A 26985-nucleotide genomic window follows, 5' to 3' on the forward strand; every position below is an offset into this window, starting at 1 on the left:
TGAAATTAGTAGAGGAAAAATAATAAAGATCAGAGCAGAAATAAATGAATGTGAGACTTAATAAAAAGTAGAAAAGATCAATGAAATGAAAAGTTGTTTTTTGAAAAGATACACAAAATCGACAAAACTTTAGCCAGATTAAGAAAAAGAGAAGACCCACATAAATAAAATCAGAGACAAAAAAGGAGACATAACAACTGATACCACAGAAATTCAAAGGATCATTAGAAACTATTATGAGCAACTATATGCCAATACATTTCTTCTAGAAAGCTAGAAGAAATGCATATATTTCTAGATATATACAACTTACCAAGATTGAAACATGAAGAAATATAAAATCTGAATAGACAAAAAGCAAGTAATGAGATAGAAGCAGTAATAAAAAGTGTTTATCTTCAAAGAAAAGCCCAGGACCTGATGGCTACCCTGCTGAATTCAACCAAATATTTAAAGAAGAACTATTATTAATCCTACTCAAACTATTCCAAAAATCAGAGGAGGGAATACTTCCAAACTTATGATACAAGGGCAGTATTATGGTGATACCAAAACCAGACAAAGACATAACACCAAAAAAACCCTACAAGCCAGTATCTCTGATGCACACTGATGCAAAAATCATCAACAAAATACTAGCAAACTGTATTCAACAATACATTAACAACATCATTCTTCATGATCAAGTAGGATTCATCTCAGGGATGCAAGGATAGTTCAATATATGCAAATCAATAAAGTAATACATCATACCAACAGAATGAAGGAAAAAGGACAGGATCATTTCAATAGATGTGAAAAAAATTTGCAAATAACTCCTCTGAAAGGGGACTAATATCCAGAATATACTAGGACCTCAAATATCTCAACAGATAAAACATAAATAATCTCATTAAAAATAGGCAAAAAACATTGATAGACATTTCTCCAAAGAAGACATATGAATGGCCAACAGGTATATGCAAAAATGCTCAAATTCACTAATCATGAGGGATATGCAAATTAAACCACAATGAGATATCTTACTCCAGTTAAAACGGCTTTCATCAAAAAGACAAAAAATAACAGATGGTGGCAAGGATGCAGAGAAAGGGGAATGCTTGTATACTGTTAGTGAGAATGTAAATTTGTACAGCTGTTATGGAAAACAATATGAAGGTTTCTCAAAAAATTAAAAATAGAACTACCCTATGATCCAGAAATCCCACTGCTGGGTATATATCCAAAAGAAAGGAAATCAGTATATCAAAGAGATATCTGAACTGTTTTTATTGCAGCACTATTCACAACAGCTAAGATATGGAATCAACCTAAGTATCCATCAGTGGATAAATGGATAAAGAAAACATGCTACATATACACAATGGAATATAATTCAGCCATAAAAAAGAATGAAATTTTGCAGTTTGCAGCAACATGGATGGAACTGGAAGACATTATGTTAGTGAAGAAAGCCAGGCACAGAAAGACAACTAGTACATGTTTTCACTCATATGTGGGAGCTAAAACAATTGATCTGATAGAGATAGTGAGTAGAATGATAGTTACCAGAGGCAGGACCCTGTCTTGAGCATTTGTTGTTATGCCCATGGCAGTTTTTCAACATGTTTATCAAGCTCCCCATATTGCACTGGGGAATAAGCAATGAATACAGTAGACAAAGTCTGGCTCTCAGGGAGCTTTCCTTCTAATGATCAAGATAGTCAGCTGTTGGGAGGCCAAGGCGGGTGGATCACGAGGTTAGGAGATCGAGACCATCCTGGCTAGCGTGGTGAAACCCCGTATCTACTAAAAATACAAAAAAAAACTAGCCGGGCATGGTGGCGGGCGCCTGTAGTCCCAGCTACTCGGAGGCTGAGGCAGGAGAATGGCGTGAACCCGGGAGGCGGAGCTTGCAGTGAGCCGAGATCGCGCCACTGCACTCCAGCCTGGGCAACACAGGGAGACTCCGTCTCAAAAAAAAAAAAAAAAAAAAAAAAAAGATAGTCAGCTGATTGGAAAATGCCAGGAGGTGATGAGTGCTCTGAAAGAAAATAGAACCAGCTGAGAGGAAAGAGGACAGAGGTCGGAAAGGGACATTCTAGATAAAAGGTCAGGGAATCCCTCTCCACTCTCCACCTCTCCCCAACCACCAGATCCCTATATCCATACATTCATGTCCACTTGGATATTCAACAGGCATCTCAACTTTGCATGTCTATTCAATTTCTACCTTCAAACCTGCCCTTTCTGCCATCTTTTCTTTCTCTGAAACTCTATTGGGAAAATGGCAACTCCATTTTCCCAATAGCTCAAGTCAAAAACCATGGAGACAACCTTCCTGCTTTCATAATTCTTGTTCAATCAAGAAATATAACTGTTTGTCTCTAACCTTCTAAATACCCAGATTTCCCACACTCTTTTGTCCCCTTCCACTACCCACCAGTCCCATTCCGCAGTAACTCCCACCTGGATTTTTGCTGTTGGCCTCTACCTGGTCTCTGTGCTTCTGCCCTTGCTCCTTCCAAAGTCTACTCTCAGCACAGGAGCCTTCAGCCTTAAGTCTGATTATATCAGTCCTGGGCTTGAACCCTTCAATGACGCTCATCTAATTCGGATTAAAAGTCTAAGGGCCCACTAGGCTGGGTACAATTCCCTTCCTCCCTTCTGATTTTATTTTTTTCCTTTTCCTTGTTGTTCACTCTCCACCACCCTTGCCCCCTGGCTGTTGCTGAACATTCCAAGCACATTCCTGCCTTAAGACCACTCACTGCCTGGAACATTCTCTCCTTGGGGATCACTCATTTCCTTTCACAAATGCACCTCATCCTCTCACTCCCACTGCAGTCCTGCCAGCTTACTGTTTATCTTTCTCTTCGGCACTTCTCATACCTGCTGTACTCTATGTTTATCTAGTTTACATTTGTTTTTCTCTTTTTTCCTCTCATCCCTCCCACAACTGGAGTATAAATTCTGTGGCACTGTTCACCCAATCTATTATTGTCCCTGTTTTACAAATAAGGAAACTAAAGTTTAGGGAGGTTGGAGAACTTGCCCAAGGGAGTAAGATAGGTAGAGACTGGTACCCACAGTTGTCTAAGCCATCTCCCATGGTCTTAACTGGACAGCTCAATTGCCTTTACAATCACAAGATTAAGTAGAGAACTCTCTTTAAGTGGGAACCAAAGCCCAGGAATGCTCAGATGGTCATGAGGTATTCAGAGGCCAGTAAGGAGTCAATGAAAGTGGAGCACACGGGAAAAGACCGAAAAATACAACTGGAAGGGGCCCAACTGCATAGGGTCTTAGTGCCCAGAATAAATAAGAGAGTATGGATTTTATGTAATGTAATATAATAGATTTCTGAGTAGAAAAGTGAGATAAAGAAGAGTTTTAAAGAAAAATTAATGTGGTAGTAAAAATGTCCATACATTCTTTGACACTCTTTCTTTCAAAAGAAGGAGCTTGATTTCCTCCCCTTAAATGTGGGCTGGCTTTAGGGACATGCTTCTAACAAGTATGTTGAAAGCACTGATAGGTGATTTTCACGACTGGGTCATAAAGCACATGGCGGCTTCTATCTTGCTCTCGACCCTCTCTGTGTTTTCTGCGCATACATCTGTGTGTTTCCAAGCCCTGAATCTGGAATCCTCCTCACCCTACAATTCCCCATGCAGACTCCTCCGTATGTGGAGGCTCCATTCTTCTGTCACCTCCCTTGCTACCCTTGCCTGCCTAGGGCAGTCCTGCGCTCTGCCGTTTCTCCCAGCACTCATCATTCCTTTTTACTTGTCTGTCTCCTGCTCTAATGCCACTGGTATAATATTTCCTCTGCTCTCTTGACTCTGTCTGCTGGCTTTGACTTCTCATTTCTGACAGATGCCTGGCTCCACAGGCTCCTTATCCACCATGTGCTCCACCCCTCACTGCTGGGGATGTTTTCTCTTAGGCTTGGTTTATCAGTGCTGCCGATTCATCAGCAGCTTCCAGCTCCACCCAGGGCTTCCCAGACACTGGCTGGTCATGGTGTGGCTCCAGGAGGCAGGTCTCAGTCTTCTGTCCATTCCATACCTCTCCATTCCCCAATTCAGAAATAGTGCCTTTTGTGGGGGAAGGGAATAATGGATAGATCATCTCCATGGTGATAGTGGACAGTATCTCCTTCATTTTAGAGGTTAGAAAATAATCCACTTTTTATGTCACAGAGCCTTGACTGGTGGCCACCTCTTCTGGCAGTTTTTCCCTTGATTTTAAAATAATTAAATATCCAATAGTTGTGCTAAGGACTGAATTGTGTTCCCCCTCTGAAAATTTGTATGTTGAAGCCTTCTCCCCCAGTATGACTGCATTTAGAGATAGACCCTGTAGGAGGTAATTAAGGTTGAATGAGATCATAAGGAAGGGGCCCTGATAGGATTAGGATTAGTGTCCTTATAAGAGGAGACACTAGAGCCTCCCCATCCCCCAATGCAGGCACACAGAAGAGGTCATGTGAGCACACAGGAAGATGGTGGCCACAAACTAGCCGGAAGGAAGGGCCTCACTGCAAACCGGCCATACTGGCACCCTGATTTCAGATGTCCAGCCTTCAGAACCATGAGAAAACAAATGTTGGGTGTTTAAGCCCCCCAGTCTATGGTATTTTGTTATGGCAGCCTGAAATGACAAGTTGTAATCCTCGGTAATAAACGTTTTTGAGCATTTAGAAAAAGAAACAGCCATCTGAGATAAATTTTGGTTCTGTTTTTATTAATTCATAACAGCTCTCATTGTGTCACTGCTCTTAGATTAGAACCACATTTTTCCAATCTAAGAGTCAACTTGCTTCCAAGGTCCTCTAGTTTCCAACAGTTACTTATTTCCCAACTTTGCCATAGGGAAAACAGCCTAACAATTATGTAACAATTAAAAAGTATAACCATTTTTCCTCTTGTCTAATCCACTTTTCATGAAAAGCAATGCCTGAAGGGTGGTCATTTTCCCTACAATGAGCAGGTAATTCATGATGTTCATTGTACTGGGGAAGAAGAAAAGGCACGTATGTGTAGGGGGAGAAGCGTAGGTGTTCTCAATGGTAAGGTCACCAGCAGCCTCAGAAACCTCCCTCATTTCTTCCAAACATCTAATTCAAGCCTCACTACATTAACACATATGTCTTCCCTAACAATTTCATCTTCCTTTGAGTTTCAGCATATTTAATTTCTATTCTAATTAACACTCCCAAACTTATGTACTGTTAGTCCATTTTGCATTGCTATAAAGGAATATCTGAGACTGGGTAATTTATAAAGAAAAGAGGTTTATTTTGGCTCACTGTTCTGCAGACTGTACAATAAGCATGGTGCCAGCATCTGCCTCTGGTGAGGCCTCAGGAAGCTTTCACTTATGTCAGAAGGGGAAGGGGAGGCAGTCGCATGGTGAGAAAGGGAGCAAGAGAGAGGGGAGGAGATTCCAGCTCTTTTTGTTTGTTTGTTTTCTGAGATAGAGCATTGCTGTGTTGCCCAGGGTGGAGTGCAGTGGCCCGATCTCGGCTCACTGCAACCTCTGCCTCCCAGGTTCAAGCAATTCTCATGCCTCAGCCTCCCAAGTAGCTGGGATTACAGGCATGTGCCACCACACCTGGCTAATTTTTTTGTATTTTTAGTAGACATGGGGTTTCTCCATGTTGGTCAGGCTGGTCTTGAACTCCCAACCTCAGGTGATTCACCTGCGTCAGCCTTCCAAAGTGCTGGGATTACAGACATGAGCCACTGCGCCTGGCCTGCCCAGGCTCTTTTTAACAACCAGCTCTCTAATGAGCGAACAGAGCAAGAACTCACTCATTACTGGACAACACCAAGCCATTCATGAGTTGTGCCCTCATGACCCAAACACTTCCCCGTAGGTGCCACCTCTAACACTGAAGGTCACATTTCACCTCTAACACTGAAGGTCACATTTCAGGGGACAAACATCCAAAGAATATTATGTGGTTATAGAAACACATCCTGAAGCTATGTGTCCCGTCTCCTTGGCAGGGATTAACCTAGAAAGTCACTCACCAAGTTGGGATAAGGTGAGTGGAGCAGCAGTGGCAATGCATGAAAACTAACACCCATAAAAAATCCCCATACTGCTCTGTGCTGAACTCACAGTAGGCAATTCACAAGCACCAGCGAACCAGCTGAATGGAAGAGAGGCACTTACTCCGTGGGCCTCTCCGGACTGTCATGCTCAGGAGGTGGGTCTTGGGCTCCTCCTGCACAGGCTCCGGCTGGTTGCCAAGGTGGGACTCTTCGGACACCATTTCCTTGGGGAGAGCAGTTGGTGGCTGGAGGAAGAAGGTCAGAGGTTCAGAGACTCCCAGGACTTCATTTCAGTCTGTTCCTCTCTTGGGAAGATGGGTTACCAGTGAGGGGACATGCCTTCATACCATTCACATCTGGATAACCACAGTCCCCGTCACCTGACTCACTGGGGTACCCCCCAGGGAAGAGGTGCCAACCCAGAGTTTCTCTAGAAATGGTTTCGTGAAATTATCAAGGCATCCCCAAATAGCGTGATTATTTTCACTTTTTCTAGGTAAAATGTATAGAGCTCTGCAGGACTTTGGAGGAAAGAGAAAGGGGAAAATCACAGTTGGTTCTCAACTTCAAATAGTTTGCAAACAGCAGCTAAAGTGTCACTGGGTAATTCAGGGCAAATATTTAGTCCACCCTTCGGGCACCCCCAAGAATAGCCTCTGGTTCCTTCCCCAAACTCTCAGTGAAGGAAAACAAGGAAGCAGAATTGGCAATAACACCTTTGAGGACAGATAGACTAAAGCTTGCCTCCAAACTCAGATTGACTGTGGGACTTTGGGCAAGTTATTTAACTTCCTTCTACACTGCTTTCTTATCTGCAAAAGAAAAATATAATAAAAAGAGCCCATTTGTTGAGATGCTGCAATGTATGAGTCATTGTAGAAAGCACAGAGATTCTGATGTAAATAGATGGCCCGGGGTGGAACTTATTTAAAAAAAAAAAAAAAAAAAAAGTCCCCATGTGATTCTGATTCTGGAGTGCAACTACATTTCTTGCAATGCTGCCAACCTATAAAGTTCCAAGCCTGGCCCATAAATTGCTCAGCATTTAATAGCCGTTATATTCCCTTCTCCATCCTTGCCCCTTTCTCCTCTTCAGTCTAAGCTCCATGGCAGCCTTGGCATTGGTCACCCACTGCTCACTGTGCCTGTGACTCTGGAGCTAAGGGCTGGAACCCTTTTCATCTAGTGCCACCGTGGCCCCTGGCCCTGGGCTGCAGAGCTGCAGACTGACCCCACAGGAAGGGGTTAAAGCTTCGGAGCTGTGTCTGGCTGTGGGTCTTTTCAGTCCCCAGGAGTGGCCAGAGAGCTAGCCCACGTGGCCAGGCAGTACCTCCCCGACCGCCTGGACCCTCCCGTGGGCGGCTTCATCTCAGCCTGCAGGAAAGGCTGAAAGTGACTCCTCTGCCCAGATTACCCCAACGAGTATGCTGAGCAAGGGGGTAGCTAGGAGGGAGGTCTCTTCTGTCTCCCTGTGACCTCCTCATCTCTCCTGGCCACCCCTCTCTGCAGCCCCTTCACGTGACTACTGGCTCAAAATGGCGCTTCCCTCCCCTCCCTCCCCTGCTGGCATCTCGATTGTTCCAAGCAGAGCTCCCATCCACAATAGCTGCTTCCCTGCCTCCCTTCTCAGAGGACAACTCCTTACCAAGGACTTACCTGGAGAAGATTTACCCTGCACAGGACGCTCCCAGCCTAGGAGGGGAACTCCTGTGGAGAGGTAGGGGAGGATCTGCCAGCAGGCTCGGGAGAAAGGAGTTGGCTTCTGCCTCAAAGACAGAATTTGGGCTTGGAGTTGGAAAAAGAGGGAGTTTTCCAAGATTTGTAATCCTTTACTGCCATCTACTGCCCATCATAGTCTATGGCCTTCAATGAAGCACTAAAACAGGCTCCTTTCATCTTTTCTAGACTCCTCTCTAGGAGATGGAGAAAACTTAGAGTAAAAATGCCCCAAGTATGGACCCCTGCCTTACTGTGAGGCTCATCTGTAAGTCTCTGAATCAGGCTCCTGCATCCTGGACCATCCCATCTGCATCCTGGACCATCCTATCTGCATCCTCGCCTCACAGTCCCCCAGAGCAGGCCAAAGGTTGGTACCAAGGAAGGAAGGCTGCCCTTGTGGATGCTGTATGGCCCTGGGGATGCAGGCAGGTTGTTGATCGGTGACACAACACACAGACACAGTTTCTTGTCACTTCCTACCTGTTTCTTTCTTGGCTGTCTTCGAACCTTTGAGTTCCTCTTCTGTCTTCCCATGTCTGCATCCTCATCATTTTCAATGAACTCCTTTGTTAAAATGCAAGAGGGAGAGAATCTTAAGACAGGGAGAGAGGTATGACTTTTAGGTATTAAAATTAAAACCCCCATCTTGACCCTGGGCTTCTATGCAGTAATGCTCAGTGGGAGTGGGGGAACAGTTAACAATCTGTGCGGCTATCATCATCCACTCTTCTCAACAAAGACATGTTTTCAAAAAGTCATATCCATATTGGAACATCATACACGAGATGATGTTGCATCTTCCATGGTTCCAGGTCCTCGTTCATGCATACAACATTTACTGAGCATTTACTATGTTCCAGGCTCTTGCGACACAGAATTGAAAACCATATGCTGTCTGCTCTTAAAAGTCACAGTCTAAGAAAGGCGACCAACAAGTGAATCTGCTAGGACAGACAGAGAACCGCAGCCCAGGACAGACATCAGAATCATATTAGGGATTTCACAGGTTAAGTTTTTCTGCCTCTTGGCCTTACCGGCACAGGAAAAGGATAATAAGGATACAATGTTACATCATCACAAATGCTTCAGATTAAAGGAAATTTTGGCAGATTTTTTTTTGAAAAGGAAAAAAATCCTTTCACAGCGCAAACTTCATTTCCTCTTTCCACCTTACACTTTCTAATGTTTTAGTCATAAATTGTTAGAGCTCAAAGCTCTCAAGTCTACTACAAGCTGTAAAGTTTTTTAGTCCTAGAGTTTTATAAACTGGGGCACAGGGGTCCCTGGGTGAATAAGAAGTTGCAAGATCAACACAGAACCTCTCTGGAGTACACCAAACATACCAGAAATTTTTTCCTAAAACTAGGATTTTTTGTATTGTTTTTATACTGGAACAAATTTGGAACACAAAGTATGAATTTTAAAGATATATGATTTCAAAGAAATTTCATGCAGGTTTCCGGGGCAGACCTCAATTACTCCTGACTCCCCTTGGCCACTGGGGTTAGGGTAGACATGAACCGCAATAACAGAGGAGGGAAGTGAGGTCGAACGAGAGAATAGCCCTGGTTTGGGCCTTTCCTTCGTGTGTGTGACCTGATCTCTGACTTGTCCTCTGAGCTGCATCCTCACTCTGGACTCCTTCTTTGGGCCTGCCAAATAGGAAGTGTTCTTAGTTCAGAGGATTCGCCAACTTAGATTACAAGAAGATAATTATATTGTGGTGTGCAAGCATGGCTTTTAATCAATTCTAAGTGTTTACTGACTTAGAATGGACTTGCGAGAAGCCTACGTAATCTTTTGCTTTTCCGCGATGTTTTCATCCTCTATTCTAACTATCCAGTAGGACTTCAAATAAGATAGAATGTAAATTCCATGAGGGCACAAGATTTGTTTACTGCTGTATTCCCAGGGACTATAGGCACAAAACATATTTGGTTACATGAATGAATAAGCAAATATAAATTTATGTGGGTTTGTCGGTACTTGATCTTGCTTAAAAGTTATTTATGTATTTATTTATTTTTGAGACGGAGTCTCCCTCTGTCGCCCAGGCTGGAGTGCAGTAACATGGTCTCAGCTTACTGCAACCTCCGCCTCTCGGGTCAAAGTGATTCTCCTGCCTCAGCCTCCGGAGTAGCTAGGATTACAGGCATGCCCCACCACACCTGGCTATTTTGTACTTTTAGTAGAGATGGGGTTTCTCCATGTTGATCAGGCTGGTCTCGAACTCCCAACCTCAGGCGATCCACTTGCCTCAGCCTCCCAAAGTGCTGGGATTACAGGCCGGAGCCACCACACCCAACCATCTTGCTTAAAGTTAATCTGCATGGTTTTATAATGAGTTTCCTCAGGCTTTTTGGAGCACTGCATTGGACAGCACATATCATCTCTATTTCTGTCTTTGTTGTCTCAAGCCAGTGAGCCCTTGAAATGAGAGAGAAGTAATGATTGAGAGGAATACTCTCTTTTGTTGGATGGTCTGCAGTCTCCAAACTAGACAGCCTCCCTTCTCTGGTGTGGGCAGTGCTTTAATGAGTTTTTACGTACAATGAGTCAGAAATTGCAGGACTCCATGGACAGAGGCTTCTATTAGCAGGTGTCTACAATTGTTACCTTCACTCTGAATGTCTTTAGAAATCAGCGTGCTTCAGGCAGAGCTAGGCCCAATAATAGATAATAACTTAGAGCTGCTATGTGTCAGAGTTCATAGAACAGTGACAAAACAGCTTCAGAGCATTCAGGTAGAAGTAAGATCTCGGAATGTCAGCAGGACTGCATTTCCTTCACCATCCACCTCTCCTTCTCCACCACATATCTGATAAGCACCCTCAGGGTGCATTTAGTAGGTGTGTGTTAAACTAAATGTGGGTTGAGGATAACTCTACTTTGAGTTCTTACATAACAAACTGCAATCTTGGTAAACTAACTGAAAGCCTGACTTAAAGTGTACTTCTGTAGCAGATAGCTGAGTCTCAGCCAATCACAGCAGCTGAGCTTCAGTCAATCACAGGTGGCCTACTGATCAGACCATGTTTAAATAAGGCAACGCTGAGGTGTAGCTAATCCAGCCGTGTCTGTACTCCACTTCCATCTTCAGTCCATAGATGCTGTCTGCCCACAGAGCAGAGCAGAGCAGAGCTCTCTGAGTCTCTTCAGGTTCTGAGGGCTGCCCAATTCACAAATTGTTCTTTGTACAATTAGACTCTGCTGAATTTAATTCATGTAAAGCTTTTCTTTTAACATGTGCAATAGATGCTTGTTGGCCTAACTTCCTCATTCACAAGCAAGTGTAACATAAGCATGCACACACAAACACATCCCTAGAGGACATCGAAGTGGCCACTTACCTCTGTAATTATTTTTACTTTTTCTTCCCTGGGATTCATTTTGGCTGGGATGGGTTCCTGACAAAGAATAATGAAGAAGTCAGGCATTTTGAAATCAATGAAATACTGCTTCTCTTACTATGGATATATATGAGGCTGGCCGTGATGGTAAGTGAAGTGTTTGAGCTGAGTAGACTTTCCACTCACAGGAACCCTGGCAGACCCCAGGACTGGTGGAGATAAGTGCCAGAGGAAAGGAAGGATGCCAGGTCTTCCTGTCCCCACATCTTTACTGTGCCCATAGAGTTGGATGGCACTGGTTGGAATCCAGCTCCAGAAGGACCATTTTACAGCTCCTCTCCGCTACTGCCCCTCCGCACTCTCTGCCCTTGACCTTGGCCCTTATTTCACTAAGTAAAAAGACAAGACCAGAGAGGGCTTCTGCATCCCCTTCCCCTCCTACCACATTGAGCCACCGCCACCTCCTCTGCTTCCACTTGCTACTATGAACCCCCATGTCCCCATGGGGCCCCTCCTTCAATAGTGCACTGGCCCCTATCATTCCTCCCCCTCCAGGCCCTTGATCCTGACAATTCTTCACTTTCACCTGGATTTTCTTCCTGCTCTATTGGCTCATTCTTACCAGTGGAAAAAAATGCTGTAATTTTTCCCTTCCTTTAAAAAAGCCCCCCAACAGGTTTTTTTTTTTTTGTTTGTTTGTTTTTTGTTTGTTTTTTTCTTTGAGACAGAGTCTCACTCTGTTGCCTAGGCTGGAGTGCAGTGGCATGATCTTGGTTCACTGCAACCTCCGCCTCCCAGGTTCAAGCGATTCTCTTGCCTCAGTCTCCTGAGTAGCTGGGATTACAGGTGCGTGCCACCACGCCTGGCTAATTTTTGTATTTTTAGTAGGGTCAGTTTTACCATGTTGGTCAGGTGGGTCTTGAACTCCTGACCTTGTGATCAGCCTGCTTTGCCCTCACAAAGTGCTGGGATTACAGGCGTGAGCCACCGCTTCCAGCCAAAAAAAGCCCTCTCTTAACTTTACTTCTCTTTCTAGCTGTTGCTGAAGTTTTCAACAATTATAGAAAAATCCCTCAAAACATTCCCTCTCTTTCCAGTTTGTTTTTATTTTTGGGGTCTAGCATGCTCTTCAACTCCTCTTGCCAATGATTCATCTCCAGTGACCCCGGCCTTGCCATGTCTGGTGATCAATTCTCGGTCCTCATCTTACTTGACTTGGTCAGAGACATTTAAAACATTTTCTACGTTTTTAATTTTTGTGGGTACATAGTAGGTGTATATATTTATGAGGTACATGAGATATTTGGGTACAGGCATGCGAAGCTTAATCACATCACGGAAAATTGGGTATCTATCCCCTCAAGCATTTATCCTTTGTGTTACGAACAATCCATTTATACTCTTTTAGTTATTTTTAAATGTACAATTAAATTATTATTGACTATAGTCCTTTCATTGTGTTATCAAATACTAGGTCTTATTCATTCTTTCTATTTTTTTTTTGTATCCATTAGACAACCTCCCCCAACCCCTGACTACATTTCCCAGCCTCTGGTAACCATCCTTCTCTTCTCTATCTCCATGAGTGCAATGATTTTGATTTTTAGATCCCACGCATAAGTGAGAACATGCCATGTTTGTCATTTGCATCTTCTCACTTACTTGTGGGTGAAATCAGCCAGGCACGGAAAGGTCAGAGACATTTAGTGATGAAAGTCACCCATCCCTTTCTTTGGAGATACTTTCTTCAGTTGGCTCCTGGGACAAGTTCTTTCTTGGTTTTCCTCTTACCCATTGACTGCTCCTTCTCAAACTCCTTTGCTGGTTTCTCCCCATCTCTCAGACCACCAAAGGTTGGAGTGCTCTGGGGCTTAGCTCTGCCTGTTTTCATTCCTCTGGCCGTCTAATCATGTCTCTTGGCTTTAAACACCGTCTGCATGCTGATACTTCCCAAATTTACATCCTGGGTCCAGACATCTCCCCAGAATTCCAGACTCAAGTATCTGCTTGATGGACACCTTCACTTGGCTTGACATACCTCAGATAAAGTTCTTTGCTTCTATTCCTGAGCCTGCTTTGTACTGCAGTTTTCCTGTTGTAATACACAGAAATCCATTTTGCTCAGGCCAGAAACCTTGCAGTCGTTCTTAACTCCTTTCTCAGTCTCACATGACACACCACACTCAATCCATCGGAAATCCGGCCAGTTTTGGCTTCAAATTATATTCAGGATCTAATCACTTCTAAACATTTCCACTATTATTACCATGGTCAAACACCATCTTCTCTCTTGAAATCTACTGCAAGTACCTCCTAATTTCTCACCTTCCCACATTGCTGGGCTACCATATTCTCTGCATTGAAGCCAGTGCAAATTGATAAAAATTTGAGTGACATCATGATGTTGCTTCACTCAAAATCCTCCAGTGATTTCCCTTTGTCCACAGAGTAAAACCGAAAGTTTTCTCCAAGGCCTACAAGCCCTGTGTGATTTGCACTTGAATCCTCTTGCCTCAGGACCTTTGCACCTGCGGTTCCTGCTACCTAGTTCTCCTTTTCCCCAAGATATCTGCATGGCTCTTGCTCTTTCACTTTCTTCCAGTCTCTGCTGAAATTTCATTATCAGAGAGCTCTTCCCTGACCATTCTCAACACAATGATCTCCTCCCAGCACCCTCCTGGAATTCCTTAACTACCTTACAATGATTTTTTCATAGTACTTATCACCACTCAACATACATACTTGTTAATGTCAGCCTATATCCATTAAAATATAGCTACAAGAGGGCAGAAACATTATTTTGTTTATTGTTTACCTCCAGAGACTAGGATTATGGGACATCATGGACATTCAATATATACTTGTCAAATGAATGACTAAGTCACTGACTTATTGCCTGTGGTTCCATAGCCACATTCTGGGACTATTTAAAGCTCCACTGTTTTTTCTAGTCTTCTGTGAGGATTAAGTGAGAAACCATGTGGAGAAACAACAGGCATATGGCTGACAAATCATAAGCCCTTTCTAATATCCATGGAACCCAAATCTTAACTGGGACTTGGTCAGGTCATTTAAGCAGCTCATCTGAGCTCAAGGTTTCACTGACCCTACAGGGGAATTACCATGTTAAAGGGAAATAAAACATCTGAAATTCTATTGTCTTCTCTACAAACTTCATCACAGTGTACAAAAAATAAAGGAAGGAAAATGTAAAAGCTGCTAAGAAAATAGAGAGGCAAGAAGGTAACCTAGAGTGAATGAGGGGGCGGATAATAAGGATGAAATGTAAAAGTACACAAGAGTTCTCTAATAACTCCGGTCATTGCAAACTGAAAGAAAACCAAAACAAACAAACAAAAAATCTGTGAAATATTTTAGTAACTAAAAAAAGTTCTCTATAAGTTAAAAAATGCTTTATATGAAATAAAAAATAGAAGTAGAAAATGAAAAATGTAATGGGATTTTCTTTTCTCCTCATTCTTTCCTGATCATTTCCTTTAAATGAGTTTCTAAGGAAATCAAATGACAACGAAATTTACTTTTTATATGAACACTGTTGCTAAGAAAACATAAATCAATACTGCATGGTTTTAATATGCAGCTTGCCATCATCTTATGCATTGGTACTTGTTAATATATTCCTACTGACAACATCAAAATAACTATGATTTACTGCACACTTATTTTGTGCTAACTCTAGACATATGTTCTCTTTAGTCCTCACAATAACATGTCTGGCTTAGCAGTATGTGCCCCAATTTGTGTATGAATAAACTGAGGCTCTGACAGTTTGCATGATTTGCCTAAGGTTATAATTATTAAATGTCACATCCAGAACTTGACCCCAAGACTCTGATTCCCAAGTCCTCCCTCACTCCACTCTACCCCTCTGTCTCACCATTTATTCTTACTTTTGTAATGGCATCAATAATTATTCTATGCTTTCCAGAATAGCCCACTATTCTGGAAATATTTACAGTTGAAAGATGTGAAGCACTGGTGAGAAAAGGCTTAGGCTACATTAAGTCAATTATTTATTTTACTCAGTGCAGAAAACCAAACATTTTTTTCAAGGAAAGTACTGACACCTTCATCTGAATAAATGGTCTATTCTTAAGAGTCATCAGTGGATCAGAGCCATACCTGTAGGTTGAGATACAATGCATCTCAACTCCATATTGGTTGCTTAAAAAATCATGCAATATATATGCCCTACTCCAGGATGGCAAAAACATGGGTTTATAGGAAGAGTGGCCCACGTATTTCTTTGCCAAGGAATATGTGGACCTGAGTTCCAACTTCAGCTTTTTTTATTAGCTGTGTGATCTTGGAACAATGTCCTCCCTTCTCTGAGACACATTTTTTTTTTTTTTTTGTCTGCAACATTGCAATCATACTTCCTACCTTGAAGGATGATTAATTTATAAGGGCTAAATGATGAAATGTGTGTAGCAAAATGCCTAGCACAGACTGGGCTCTCAATATTGGTAGGTTTTGTTAATAAGAAAAAGTGATTGTGGGGAGGGAAAGTGGAAAAAAGGAATGAGGAGGGAAAAGAGCTTGGGGGATAGAAGAGGAGTCATGAAAAAGACCTTAGGTGATTTTCAAGCCCACCCACCTTTGGCTCCAATCTTCAACCCCCAGCTACCATAACTCATGTTCCATCTCTCGTTGCCTTCAGCCAGGCCCAGGGCAGTTGCCTTGCTGTTTCCATGTATGGTGCTTCTGCAACCTCCTGCACTTCTACCCAGGAGTATTTTCTTCCTCACACCGTGAGAATATTTTTCTGTTCCATCCTGGAGCTTGGACACCTGGGGAGGTGCCACATACATTCTTTTGGAATACATTGTCTTATTCTATAAGTTATTCCAGCTGCAGTTTCCCTTAGCATAAGGTTAGTGACAAATAGCTTTATAGAATCATTGAATCAGCTCAATATAATATACATTGGCTTTGAAGAGTACATATGGGGACCATATTTGAGCTGTGTTATATGATATATGGCCAGTGCATTTACACAATGTGGTAAGTGCTGGAAGCCCCTCCCTGGATGTCATCCCGCTGTGCTTTCAGTGTTTTATAAATCTCTTATGGCACTTAGCTCATTGTACTCTTATCATGTGTTTATAGGTCTATTTTCCCAGCAAACTCTGAGCTTCTGACCTGGTCTAATTTATGTTTGCACCCTCTAAACTTAAGTTCATTGCCTGGTGCATTGTTGATGCTCCATAAATGTTTGAATGAATGACCCTATAAGTGGGCTCTAGGAGATATATATATTTGTGTATATATAAATATATACAGAGAGAGAGAGAGAGAGAGATTTCATGCTGGCACTGAATTTATTTGCAGAAAAGGTTATATGAAAATGCAATAGCAAACATATATCTTATTCGACTTTATTAGCTTTTCATAGCACCTCTTTGCAATGAGGGGAAACAAACAGCTTAAGTTGTAGCCAGTAGATTTTCTTGAAGTCTTTGGACAGCACAGCAACTCTCAGCACTGTGGTTAGTAGCCCTTTCTCTGTCTAATACCAAGAAAAGTGTATTTCGCAGTAACTAGTGCTTCTCACCTTAAGCCAGTTTGAACTAAAAGGCCCGTAAGTGCAACATGCAGCTAATGGTTCACAGAGCTTTTCACTCAGGGCTTGTGATGAACTGGACTTACATTTCCTGCAAACCAGATACCAGATAGCAGCTCAAATCAAAGCTGCCAAGTAATGGTCTATGTTCCCATTTCAGAAAGTAAAAACATAAATAATGATGAGAGCCCCTAAATTTACAATTCATTAAATCCAGTCTCATGGTATCCGGGAGAGACTGAATTTCAAGCCGGGTAACTGAAAACAGGAAATCATTGTTGCAGCCCAAAGTCCGGTTAGGGACTGATTTACCTTAAGAAACTTTACAAAAGGCACTTTGCAGATTCTGCTTTCTAGGATGGAAGTGGAGAGAGATGGTGCTGTAGAATCTTTTAAAAGGGTCCGGAGGGAAAGGCTGAGTGTTGGAGATGCCCCTGGGCTCCTCCCTGGGAAGCTGCAGCCATGTCTTGGAGCAAAAACACCAGCTTAGCAACCCGTTCCTAAGGAAGGTCACTCGGTGGCTTTTTTTTTCTTTTAAAGTGACAGGTTACTTCCAGTAGTGGAGTACAAGCATGCTGGGTAAGCAGAGACGCACAGCCTGCTGGAGAAGGACTGAGAGAAATCAACATGGGCAGCACTGGAAATTAGATTAAGCCTTAAGAGCCGCCCCTCCCTCATGTCATCTGGTCGTCTTGCATTTCCAATGAAGAACAGGCTCAGAGGTGGGGCGATTTAGAATCTTAAAAGATCATCATTACATGGTGAAGCTGTCTAACGTGGCAGCAGCCAAAGCTCTGTGGAGGTCCTGCAGGGTACCAGCAAATGTTGCGCTCAAGTGTTTTACAGTTAAAAGTGGAAGGTTGAATGCACAAGTTTAATTTTTGCCTATTCTCTGAATCCCACTGCAATTCCTAAAAACGGATATAAATGTTATGGCTCAAAACAGTTGAAAAGAAAAAAAAAAAGAGAGAGAGAGGAAAGAGGCAAAGTAGCTGGAAGAGTAATAGAATGAATGGAGCCAAGGAAACCACACTCCAAATAGACTAGTGTGTATGTGCACATGTGTTTGTGTGTATCTGTATCTGTGTGTATTTTGTGTGTACGTTTGTGTGTATGTGTATTGATTGTATTCTTGATGCTCTGGCATTTGGAGCCTTGATCCCGGAGAAACTGATTCTCCTAGGTTAGCTAATTTCTAGAGATAGCAAATGATTCCCCTGAAATATGCAAAGTCTCATATACAAGCCAACCAATCCAGAGCCCACACAACCAACCATCTCCATTTTCAAACTCTCACACACTAAGCCAATATTCCTCCTGTACCAAGTCACCCCAGGTCCAGATACCAGACCACTATAGCCCAGAGAACACCACGATTATTCAAGCTATCTAGTCCTAAATTTACTCAGCACCCTACCCTGTGTCACCTATTCCTTCCTGGGAAAACCCTAGTAAAGGCTCTGCTCTGTACTCTGCTGTCTCCCTTCTGCCTTCTGACCAACACTGGTTCTTCCCTATGTGGTCCTGTGTGGCATTCCATGTTCTATGATTTGTATGTGTCTCCCCAAAAGCATGTATTGGAAACTTAATCCCTAATACAATGTTGTGGGGAGGCGGGACCTAATGAGAGGCAATTAGGCTGTAGGACTCTGCCCTCATGAATGTATTAATGCCATTATTGCAAGCGTGGATTCCTTATAAAAGAAATGAGTTTGACCTCCTTTTCTCTCTTTTTCTTTCTTGCTCTCATGTTCTCTTGTCTTGCACCATAGGATGGTGCAGCAAGAAGACCCTTGCAGGATGCCAGCCTCTTGATCTTGGACTTCCCAGCCATCAGAACTGTGAGAAATAAATTTCTGTTCATTATAAATTGCCCAGTCTGTGTATTCTGTTACAACAGCAGAAAACAAACCAAGACACCATGCTTCTTGTTTCTAGGGATCCGTTAAGTATAAACTTCTTCTTTTATGCCAGTCATGTTTGTGTCTGTGTATCTTACCATACTGAATTAAAATAAATCCAGAGTACTTTTTTTGACTCGGCCTGTATGCATGCATATGTGTCAGTGTATTTGTGTTTGTGTCTCTGTATGTGTATGTATGTTTATGTATCTGTGTGCGTGTATGATGGGGTATGCAGGTAGGCATGAATACAAGGAAATGAGCTGATTTACTCTGCAGAACTTCAACAGCTCAGGATTTGGGGCAGCAGTGTCATAGCTGAATCGTGTTCTCTCTCACCCCCAAAGATGCTGAGGTCCTAACCTCAGTATTTCAGAATGGGACCTTATTTGGAGACAGGGTATTTACAGAGGTAATCACATTAAAATGAAGTAATTAGAGTGAGATCTAATCCAAGATGATTGTGTCCTTACAAAAGGGGAAATTTGGATTCAGAGATAGACACAATAGAAGAAAGGCAACGCGAAGACATGGGGAGAGCACCATCTCCAAGCCAGGGAACACTCAAGGCTATCAGCAGCCAGGAGAGAGGCCTGGAACAGACTGTCTCTTGAAGCTTCACAAAGAATCAACCCTGCAACACCCTGATTTCAAATTTCTAGTCTCCTGAATTGTGAGAAAATTTCTGCTGTTTAAGCCACTCAGTGTGTGCTAGTTTGTTACAACAGCCCCAGGAAACTAATACAACCATAGACTAAGGAAGGTGGGGAGAGATATGGGGCTGAAAATGCAGGAAGATTTGAAAGTCTGTATATTAAAGGATTGATCCTCAGGATCCTTTTTCTTGGCAGCCTGAAAAATGCCCATTCCTCAGGCATAATTTCTGTCCTCCACATCTGCCTCATCTTCTGCTGCCCATAGGAGATTTTTTTTTTCCCCTAGGGAAGTTAAACCAGAGACTCTCTGGTCTCAAGTTCACAGTTACTGCAGAAAGTGAGTGTGTCTCAGGACTGAAAACTGATATGAAATGGAGATGTTACAGGGCCCTTTCTGAACTTTTCTCAAGAACTTAGACAACCAAGAACATACCATTGGCTCCCCCATCCTACCTCTACCTATACAGAACTGGAGAAAGTAGAAAATTATTTTCTGGAAAATCTGAATGATTATAAAGCACAGACCCTACATACCAACATTTCTGGATCCTCCAATAAAAAAGCTAGCATATTGCCCTTACAGAAAGGCATTACAAAAAACATTAAAGGATCTCAGGCTATGAAATTTAATGCTCATAGTTATAAAAAGAGAGAACCATGAAAATGGAAAAGTATAATTTACCAAAGGAGTAATACAAGAACAACAGTATGAAAGAATATATTTTCCAATTGAAGGGGACGATCTACTATCTAGTGCTGGTACAAGAAGACAATAAGAAAACTTGTCTGTATTGGCTTGTATTCTGCATGTGGTGAGAAAAACGTGAAGAATTTACAACCACTGGTTTGCACCATGCAGTTTTCTTTATTTATGCTCCTTATATCTTTTAGGAGGCCCCTAAGTGACAACTTTTGAAAAGTGGCCTTTGGCTACTGTATCCCTGTGGAGTGCCAGGCACAAGTTATTACAAAACTTTTCTGGAGGAACACACCTTCAAGTCCACAAATAAGTGTAGAGGAAGATGAGCTCACAACCCAAAATTAGAAAACACAAGAGAAACACTCAAGAGTCCACAGACAAACCAGAGGACACTATTAGATGCTCAAGAGTTTCTTGCAATACAATAATCAGATGAAGAATGGAAAAATAACAATGACCAGCTATTCAAGAAGATAAAAGGAGGATTTGAAAATATGAAAGAAGAGTGAGACACTATCAAAAAGATCAGACAAACTCAAAAAGGAACCAGATAGAACTTTTAGAAATAAATAATACAGTCATGAATTTAGATAAAAGTCAAAGAATGTGCTAAACTGTAGATGAGAGAGCTGAAGAGATGCAAAAGATAGGTTTAAAAAATTGAAATGTGGCACAGAGAGATGGAAAACAGGAAGGAGTAGGTAAAAGATACAGGGAGAAATTGATGAGATCCATCATATCCAGTACAGCACCAGAAGGAGAGGAGAGAGAAAGAAGTTGAATGCTCTATCTTACAACTGAGGGATCTTGGTCAACTTCCTTAACCTTTCTAGGTTTCAGTTTCCTTCTCTGTAGGAAACTGAGGTTCAATAATAGTAACTATTCCAGAGGGTTGTTAGGAGATTTGTTAAGTTAATAATTGTAAAGTGCTTAGGACAGTCCTGGCACATAGTAAATGTTGTAAGGCTTATTAAGTGAAGAAAAATATGAATGTTTACTGTAAGAGATTATCTACTTGAAATGGTCAACTGCTATGAGAGGGAGGACTTATTCACCACTCTTATGCTAATTAACCGTATGATTATTACCTCTCTGATCGTTTTAAAAGTTTCATGCTCTGCCAGCTGAGCTAACTGGGCATGTCCTCTTTGATCTTTAATACTGAACTAATTCATAAGAATTATACAACTTCTTGTTAAGTTCCAAAAATATTAAAAAGTATCATTCCAAAACACCATTACTTGCAAAAGTTCTTATGTAAGCAAAATAAATGAATCTAGCAAATTTATTTTAAATCATAACGCAAAAATCTCATTCTTTTGGTTAAGTGTTCCTAGTTGGCTAAAGAGTTTTTAATCAAGGATAAATGTTAATCACATTATCACAAGCTTTTTTCTACATCTTTTGAGATAATTAAATATTATTTTTATTCTTTCATCTGTTAGTATAGAGAATTGCATTCTCAGGTTTTTTAATGTCAAATTCTGCTTGCATTCCTGGGATATACTCAATTTTGTCAAGATACTTCAAAAATTAATATTGGATTTAGTTACCACTTTCTAGAAATTTTTGATTTATGTTCTTAGCTGAGATCAGCCTTGTATTGTTCTTGTCTCATTTTAGGATAAAGGATAGTCTAACCTCAAAAAAAAAGCAGACTAATGTTTCTCTCTCGCTCATCTCTGTAACAGTTCAGCTAAAATTAGCTTTATCATTTCTGTGAACTCTATACAATTGTCTGGGTCTAATAACTTTTTAAAAATTATGGTAAAATGTATATAACATAAAATTTGCCAGTTTACCCATTTTAAAGTGTATAATTTAATGGTTTTTTTAGCACAGTTGCAATGTTGTGCAACTGTCACCACTATGCTTCCAAAACTTTTTCATCACTCCAAACAGAAACTCTACACCCATTAAATAATAACTCCCCATTCTCCCTTCCCTCATTACCCCTTGGTAACCTTTAAATGACTTTCTAGCTCTATACATTTGCCTATTCTAGATATTTCATATAAGTGGATTATTACAATATTGTCCTTTTGCGTCTTGTTTAGTTTACTTAGTATAATGTTTCCAAGGGTCATCTATGTTGTAGCATATATCAGTATGTCATTCCTTTTTAAGGCTGAACAATATTCCGTTGTATATATAGACCACATTTTGTTTATCCATTCATCTGCTGATGGACATTTGGGTTGTTTCCACCTTTTAGCTATTTTGAATAATACTGCAGTGAACATTTGTTTCAAAGTATTGGTTTGAGTATCTGTTTTCAATTCTTTTGGGTAAATACCTAGAAGTGGAATTGCTGGATTGTATGGCAATTCTGTTTAACTTTTGAGGAGCTGCTGAATTATTTTCCACAGTGGCTGCACCTTTTTACATTCCCAGTAGCCCTGTACAAGAGTTCCAATTTCTGCACATCCTTGCCAACACTTGTTGTTTTTATTTTTTTTTTATTATTTTATTTGAGACTGAGCCTCTCTCTGTTGTCTGGGCTGGAGTGCAGTGGCACGATCTTGGCTCACTGCAACTTCTGCCTCCCGGATTCAAGCTATTCCCCTGCCTCAACCTTCTGAGTAGCTGGGATTACAGGCACCTGCCACCATGCCTGGTTAATTTTTTTTTTTTTGTATTCTTAGTAGAGACGGAGTTTTGCCATCTTGGCCAGGCTGGTCTTGAACTCCTGACCTCAGGTGATCCACTCACCTTGGCCTCCCAAAGTACTGACATTACATGTGTGAGCCACTGCACCTGGCCATTTTTAGTTTTTTAAATTATGGCCATCATAGAAGGTATGAAGTGGTATCTCACTGTAGTTTTAATTTGCATTTACCTGATGAGTAGTGATGTAGACCATCATGCTCCATTGTATGGATTGGCCATTTGTATATCTTTCTTTGAGAATTGTTGTATGTGTGTGGGTGGTTGTAACTAGCATTCTGACCACAGACTCAATTTCTTTAGTCCCTACAAATGTATTCACGTTTTACATTTCTTCTTATTTCAGTTTTAGTATATTATATGTTTTTAGGAAATTGTCCTTTTTCTTTTTAAATTGATTAACATATGGTGTTTCAAAATATTCTTTATTGTTTTAAAACTCCGATAGACTTTCAGTCATATTCCTTTTATTATTCCTAATAATAAACATCCTGTGCTCTATCTTGGTGTGCCTCTATGGTGGCTTTATAAACAAAACCCCAAATTCTTTGACACCCTTTTAATCAAGAAGTGGGGTCTATCTTTTCTCTATTTGTAACTGAGTGGATTAGTAACTGTATTGACCAAGAGAGTATAGCAGAAGTGATGCTGGCTTTCTGGCTGAATCGTGAGGCTAAGCCATAAAAGATGATGTGGTTTCTATGTTATTTGCCCAAACTTTTATACTTAGAACCCTGACCCACCATGTGACAAGTCTGACTACTTTGAGACCACCATGCTATGAGGGAGCCAGGCCACATGCGAAGGCCACACATACACACTCTGTTGGCAGTCCTAGCCTGAATCGTCCTAGCCAGGGCTCTAAACATGAGAGTGAACAAACATTCAGATGATTCGAGCCCCAAGTTGTTTAGTTGCCTCCTCAGGTTCAAGTTCTCTCAGCGAAGACTCCAGACATTGTGAAGCAGAGATTGGTGAACTAGGTGTGCTCTGTTCAAATTCCTGTCTCCCAGAATCCATGTGCGTTCTAAAATAATTATTTTAAACCACTACATTTTTGGGTCATTTGTTATGCAACAATGACAACTATAGGAGTTACATCTTTAAATAAATGAAACATATGAATGAATGAATGAAATACATTCATGATTTTTTTACATGGAATTCTGAGGTACATACTTTTTACATGTTGCTATAGTTTAAATGTTTTTTTCCACAATTCATGTTGAAGTTTAATTGCTATCATAACAGTGTTGAGAGGTGGGACCTTTGAAAGGTGATTAGGTCATGGAGGCACCACCCTTATGAATGCATTAATGCTACCATTGAGGGAGTGAGTTAATGATCACAGGAGTAGTTTTCTGGTAAAAAGGATGAGTTCTGCCCCCATCCTCTCTCTGTCTCACAGTTTGCTCACCATGTGATCCTTTCAGTATGTTATGATGCAGCAAGAAGACCCTCACCAGATGCCACTCCTCAATCTTGGACTTCCCAGCCTCCAGCACTGTGAGCCAAATAAATCTGTTTTCTTTATAAATTACACAGTCTGTGGTATTATTTTATAGCAGCAGAAAATGGATTAAAGGACATGTTGTCTTAGTTGGCTTGGACTGCCATAACAAAATACCATAGACTGAGTAGCTAAAACAACAGACATTTATTTCCTGCAGTCCTAGATGATGGAAGTTTGAGAACAGAGAGCAACGTGGTCAGGTTCTGGTGAGGGTTCCCTTCCTGGCTTGTAGATGGTCACCTTCTATCTATGTCCTCACAGGCTAGAGATCAAGTGAGCCCTGCTCTCTCTTCTTATACGGACACCAATCCTATCATGGAAGCCCCACCCTCAGGATCTCGTCTGAACCTAATCACCTTCCCAAGACCCCAATTTCAAATACCATCACATTTTGGGGTAGGTCTTCGACATATGAATTTTGCAGGGAACACAAACATTCAGTATGTGACACACGTATACCTAAAAAAAATAAGCAAATGCATTCAATGCCTTCGAGGATAATGCCACTAAAGCATGATGCATTTGAAGCCTCTTTGGGAGACTAGGATACTGTACAACATTAAAAATTATAGAGCCCAATATGAGACTACTATGCTACATTCTCTTTGGGGTAAAGCTGCAATGGTGCATTATTTAGGTCAATAAATGGCTAAAGTATGCCTTTCACACCTGTACATGTGAAACACAATCGTAGCTTTGGATGAATGTGTCATTCTTACTGGTTCTTTGAATTTTATACTACTTTTGATTATAGTTGATTTATTCTCTCTGAAAGAAAAATTTATCACAAGGGAAAATCTCACTAAAATAAGGTTTAGGTTGGATGCTGAATAATGACTTTTGAATCATAAATTTTGTAAAACCATGCCTTTTGATTTTGGATTTATCTTTTCCAGTTTACTAAATTATATACCTCTCTCCCTCAAACATAACTTGAACTCCAGCAAATTGGAACCTCTTGTTTTATAGTAAATAGAGAGAAATACTTATTGACTCAGATACATTGACTGTGTAGCCCATTTTTATTTTATCGATACTAAAGCATTTAATTTTCTTCCTCTAGTGCTATGATTTTCAGACTGTTTTGAATTGCGCACTTTCTTCTTATTTGCTGCATTTCACAACATTCTCACTTTCTAAGAGAGCTGTTGGAGCTATGGAGAATAAAATGCTGTAAGACTCATTTTATTTAGAGAGTCATGCCATAATTTGAATTAACTAGAGATGCTCTTACATATCAGAGAAAACTGCTGTTCCAATATAAGTAGTGAATTTTTATTATTTTTGTTGAAAAGGATATATTTTTTACAATTTTTATATTCTCTTCTCTCCAGCTACTTCCCTTAAATGCATCTCACTGGCAGGACCTGCTTCACCAGCTTAGTGTACAAATATCATCACAACTCTTTCATTTTCTGTGTGGTTGCTTGAAAATGTTCTTTCCTTTTTTAGCAGGACATGTAATGTCTCCATCTTGAAGCTTCATTGCTATCTAGAATTGCTCATAAATATTGAGGGGCTCACTTGATTCAAAGGGTAACCCTTTGTACAAATGCCAATGGAGAGAGAAGTAGCTAGTCAATTACTGCTGGAAATGTTTCCCAGGAAGTCTAAGCAATTTTGCTGTCAGCTACACGTATACACCTGCTTGTCCATATACTCATACCAGCTGCCTCACATTTGAGATTCCAGGTTTACCCTCTTTCAGGTTATACTAGTGCTTTTCAACCAGTGTTGACCCTCTTGGACATTTGGCAAAGTTTGGGGATATTTTTGGTTGTCACAGCTTAGTAGGGGGAAAGGAGTGCTACTGACATCTCGTGGGTAGAAGCCAGGAATACTGCTAAACATCTTACAATGCATAGAACTGTCCCTGCACTGCCATTCCAACATAAAAAAAATTATCTGTCCATGTATGTCAAGGGTGCTGAGGTTGAGAAACCCTGTTTCTCCAATATAGTTTACACCCATATGATCGGCTTCTGCTTCCAGAATTTGGCAGGTTTTAAGACCTCAATCCCAGGTTACATTTAAACCAGGAATGGACCCTCCCGGAGCCCAACATTCTCTGAGTTCTAGTTTGAACCATGGTCACCAATCCACAGCCCACAAACCCCCTTTTCTCATGTTGCATTCCCCTCCATAGAGGCAAGTATCCTTTTTGGCTGATCGATCTCAGTTTTAACCAACCAAGTTTATCACTGAGTTTTTAATGCTATTGACATTCAGCAGAAAAGAAATTAGTATCAAAATTTACTTTTCCCCTACGAGGTTTCTTGGCTCCCTTTGCAGTTGTATTCAATGTATGTCAAAGAGCACAAGGGGCATTTGGAAAATTGGGGAGCATCAGTCATGCCACAGAAAATGATGTTATATTCCCATTTTCCAGGGCAGTGGGTGTCCACTTGCCTTACATCTGCATAATCAAGATGAGTTGCTCACAGGACTCTCCATTGAAACAAGATCTTGTCCAAGGAGACTTACTGAGCTTACTAGACAGAGGATTAGCTGATCATACCCTCCTGATTAAAAAGTAGGTTTTGCTTTCCTGCACAGCCTGATCCATCTTTCATGTTCTTGTGCTCTGTGATGCCACAAATTGTACTGTATTTCCTTCCAATGCAGCAATTGCTAAAGATACTTGGGAAAAAGGCAATTTGCTAGATTCAATATAAGAATGACCTCTCTGCTCTTCCAGCTCAAGAATTTTCAAGTCTTTGTTGTTTGTAGCCACAGCTCCTGGTTGAGACAACTTTGCTTTACCCTCTGATGCAGAAGCTTGGGGACCTGTGAGAGTTTGGGGGCTTATATTGGTACAGAGGATAGGTTGGTTTTATAAAAGTACCCAGGA

General features: G+C 41.2%; 1 protein-coding gene across 7 annotated transcripts in view; it reads right to left on the minus strand.

The window, feature by feature from the left end:
* LOC105487912 (coiled-coil and C2 domain containing 2A) overlaps positions 1 to 17189 on the minus strand; it is a 134102-nt gene extending 116913 nt beyond the window's left edge. For 2 of the 7 annotated variants that reach the window (XM_011751583.3, XM_011751581.3), the window contains exons 1-4: positions 17010 to 17188; positions 11114 to 11170; positions 8244 to 8327; positions 6166 to 6289 (exon numbers count right to left, since the gene is read on the minus strand). In XM_011751583.3, coding sequence (XP_011749885.2) covers positions 6166 to 6289; positions 8244 to 8327; positions 11114 to 11152 — 247 coding nt within the window. In that variant the 5' untranslated portion in view covers positions 11153 to 11170; positions 17010 to 17188. Of the gene's footprint in view, positions 1 to 6165; positions 6290 to 7700; positions 7839 to 8243; positions 8328 to 11113; positions 11171 to 15731; positions 15925 to 17009 lie in introns of those variants that run through there. The other 5 variants (XM_071093841.1, XM_071093840.1, XM_071093839.1 and 2 more) reach the window with 3 other exon arrangements.
* Between the last annotated feature and the right edge of the window lie 9796 nt (positions 17190 to 26985).

Source organism: Macaca nemestrina, chromosome 3 (assembly GCF_043159975.1).
Source record: "Macaca nemestrina isolate mMacNem1 chromosome 3, mMacNem.hap1, whole genome shotgun sequence".
NCBI lineage: Eukaryota > Metazoa > Chordata > Mammalia > Primates > Cercopithecidae > Macaca > Macaca nemestrina.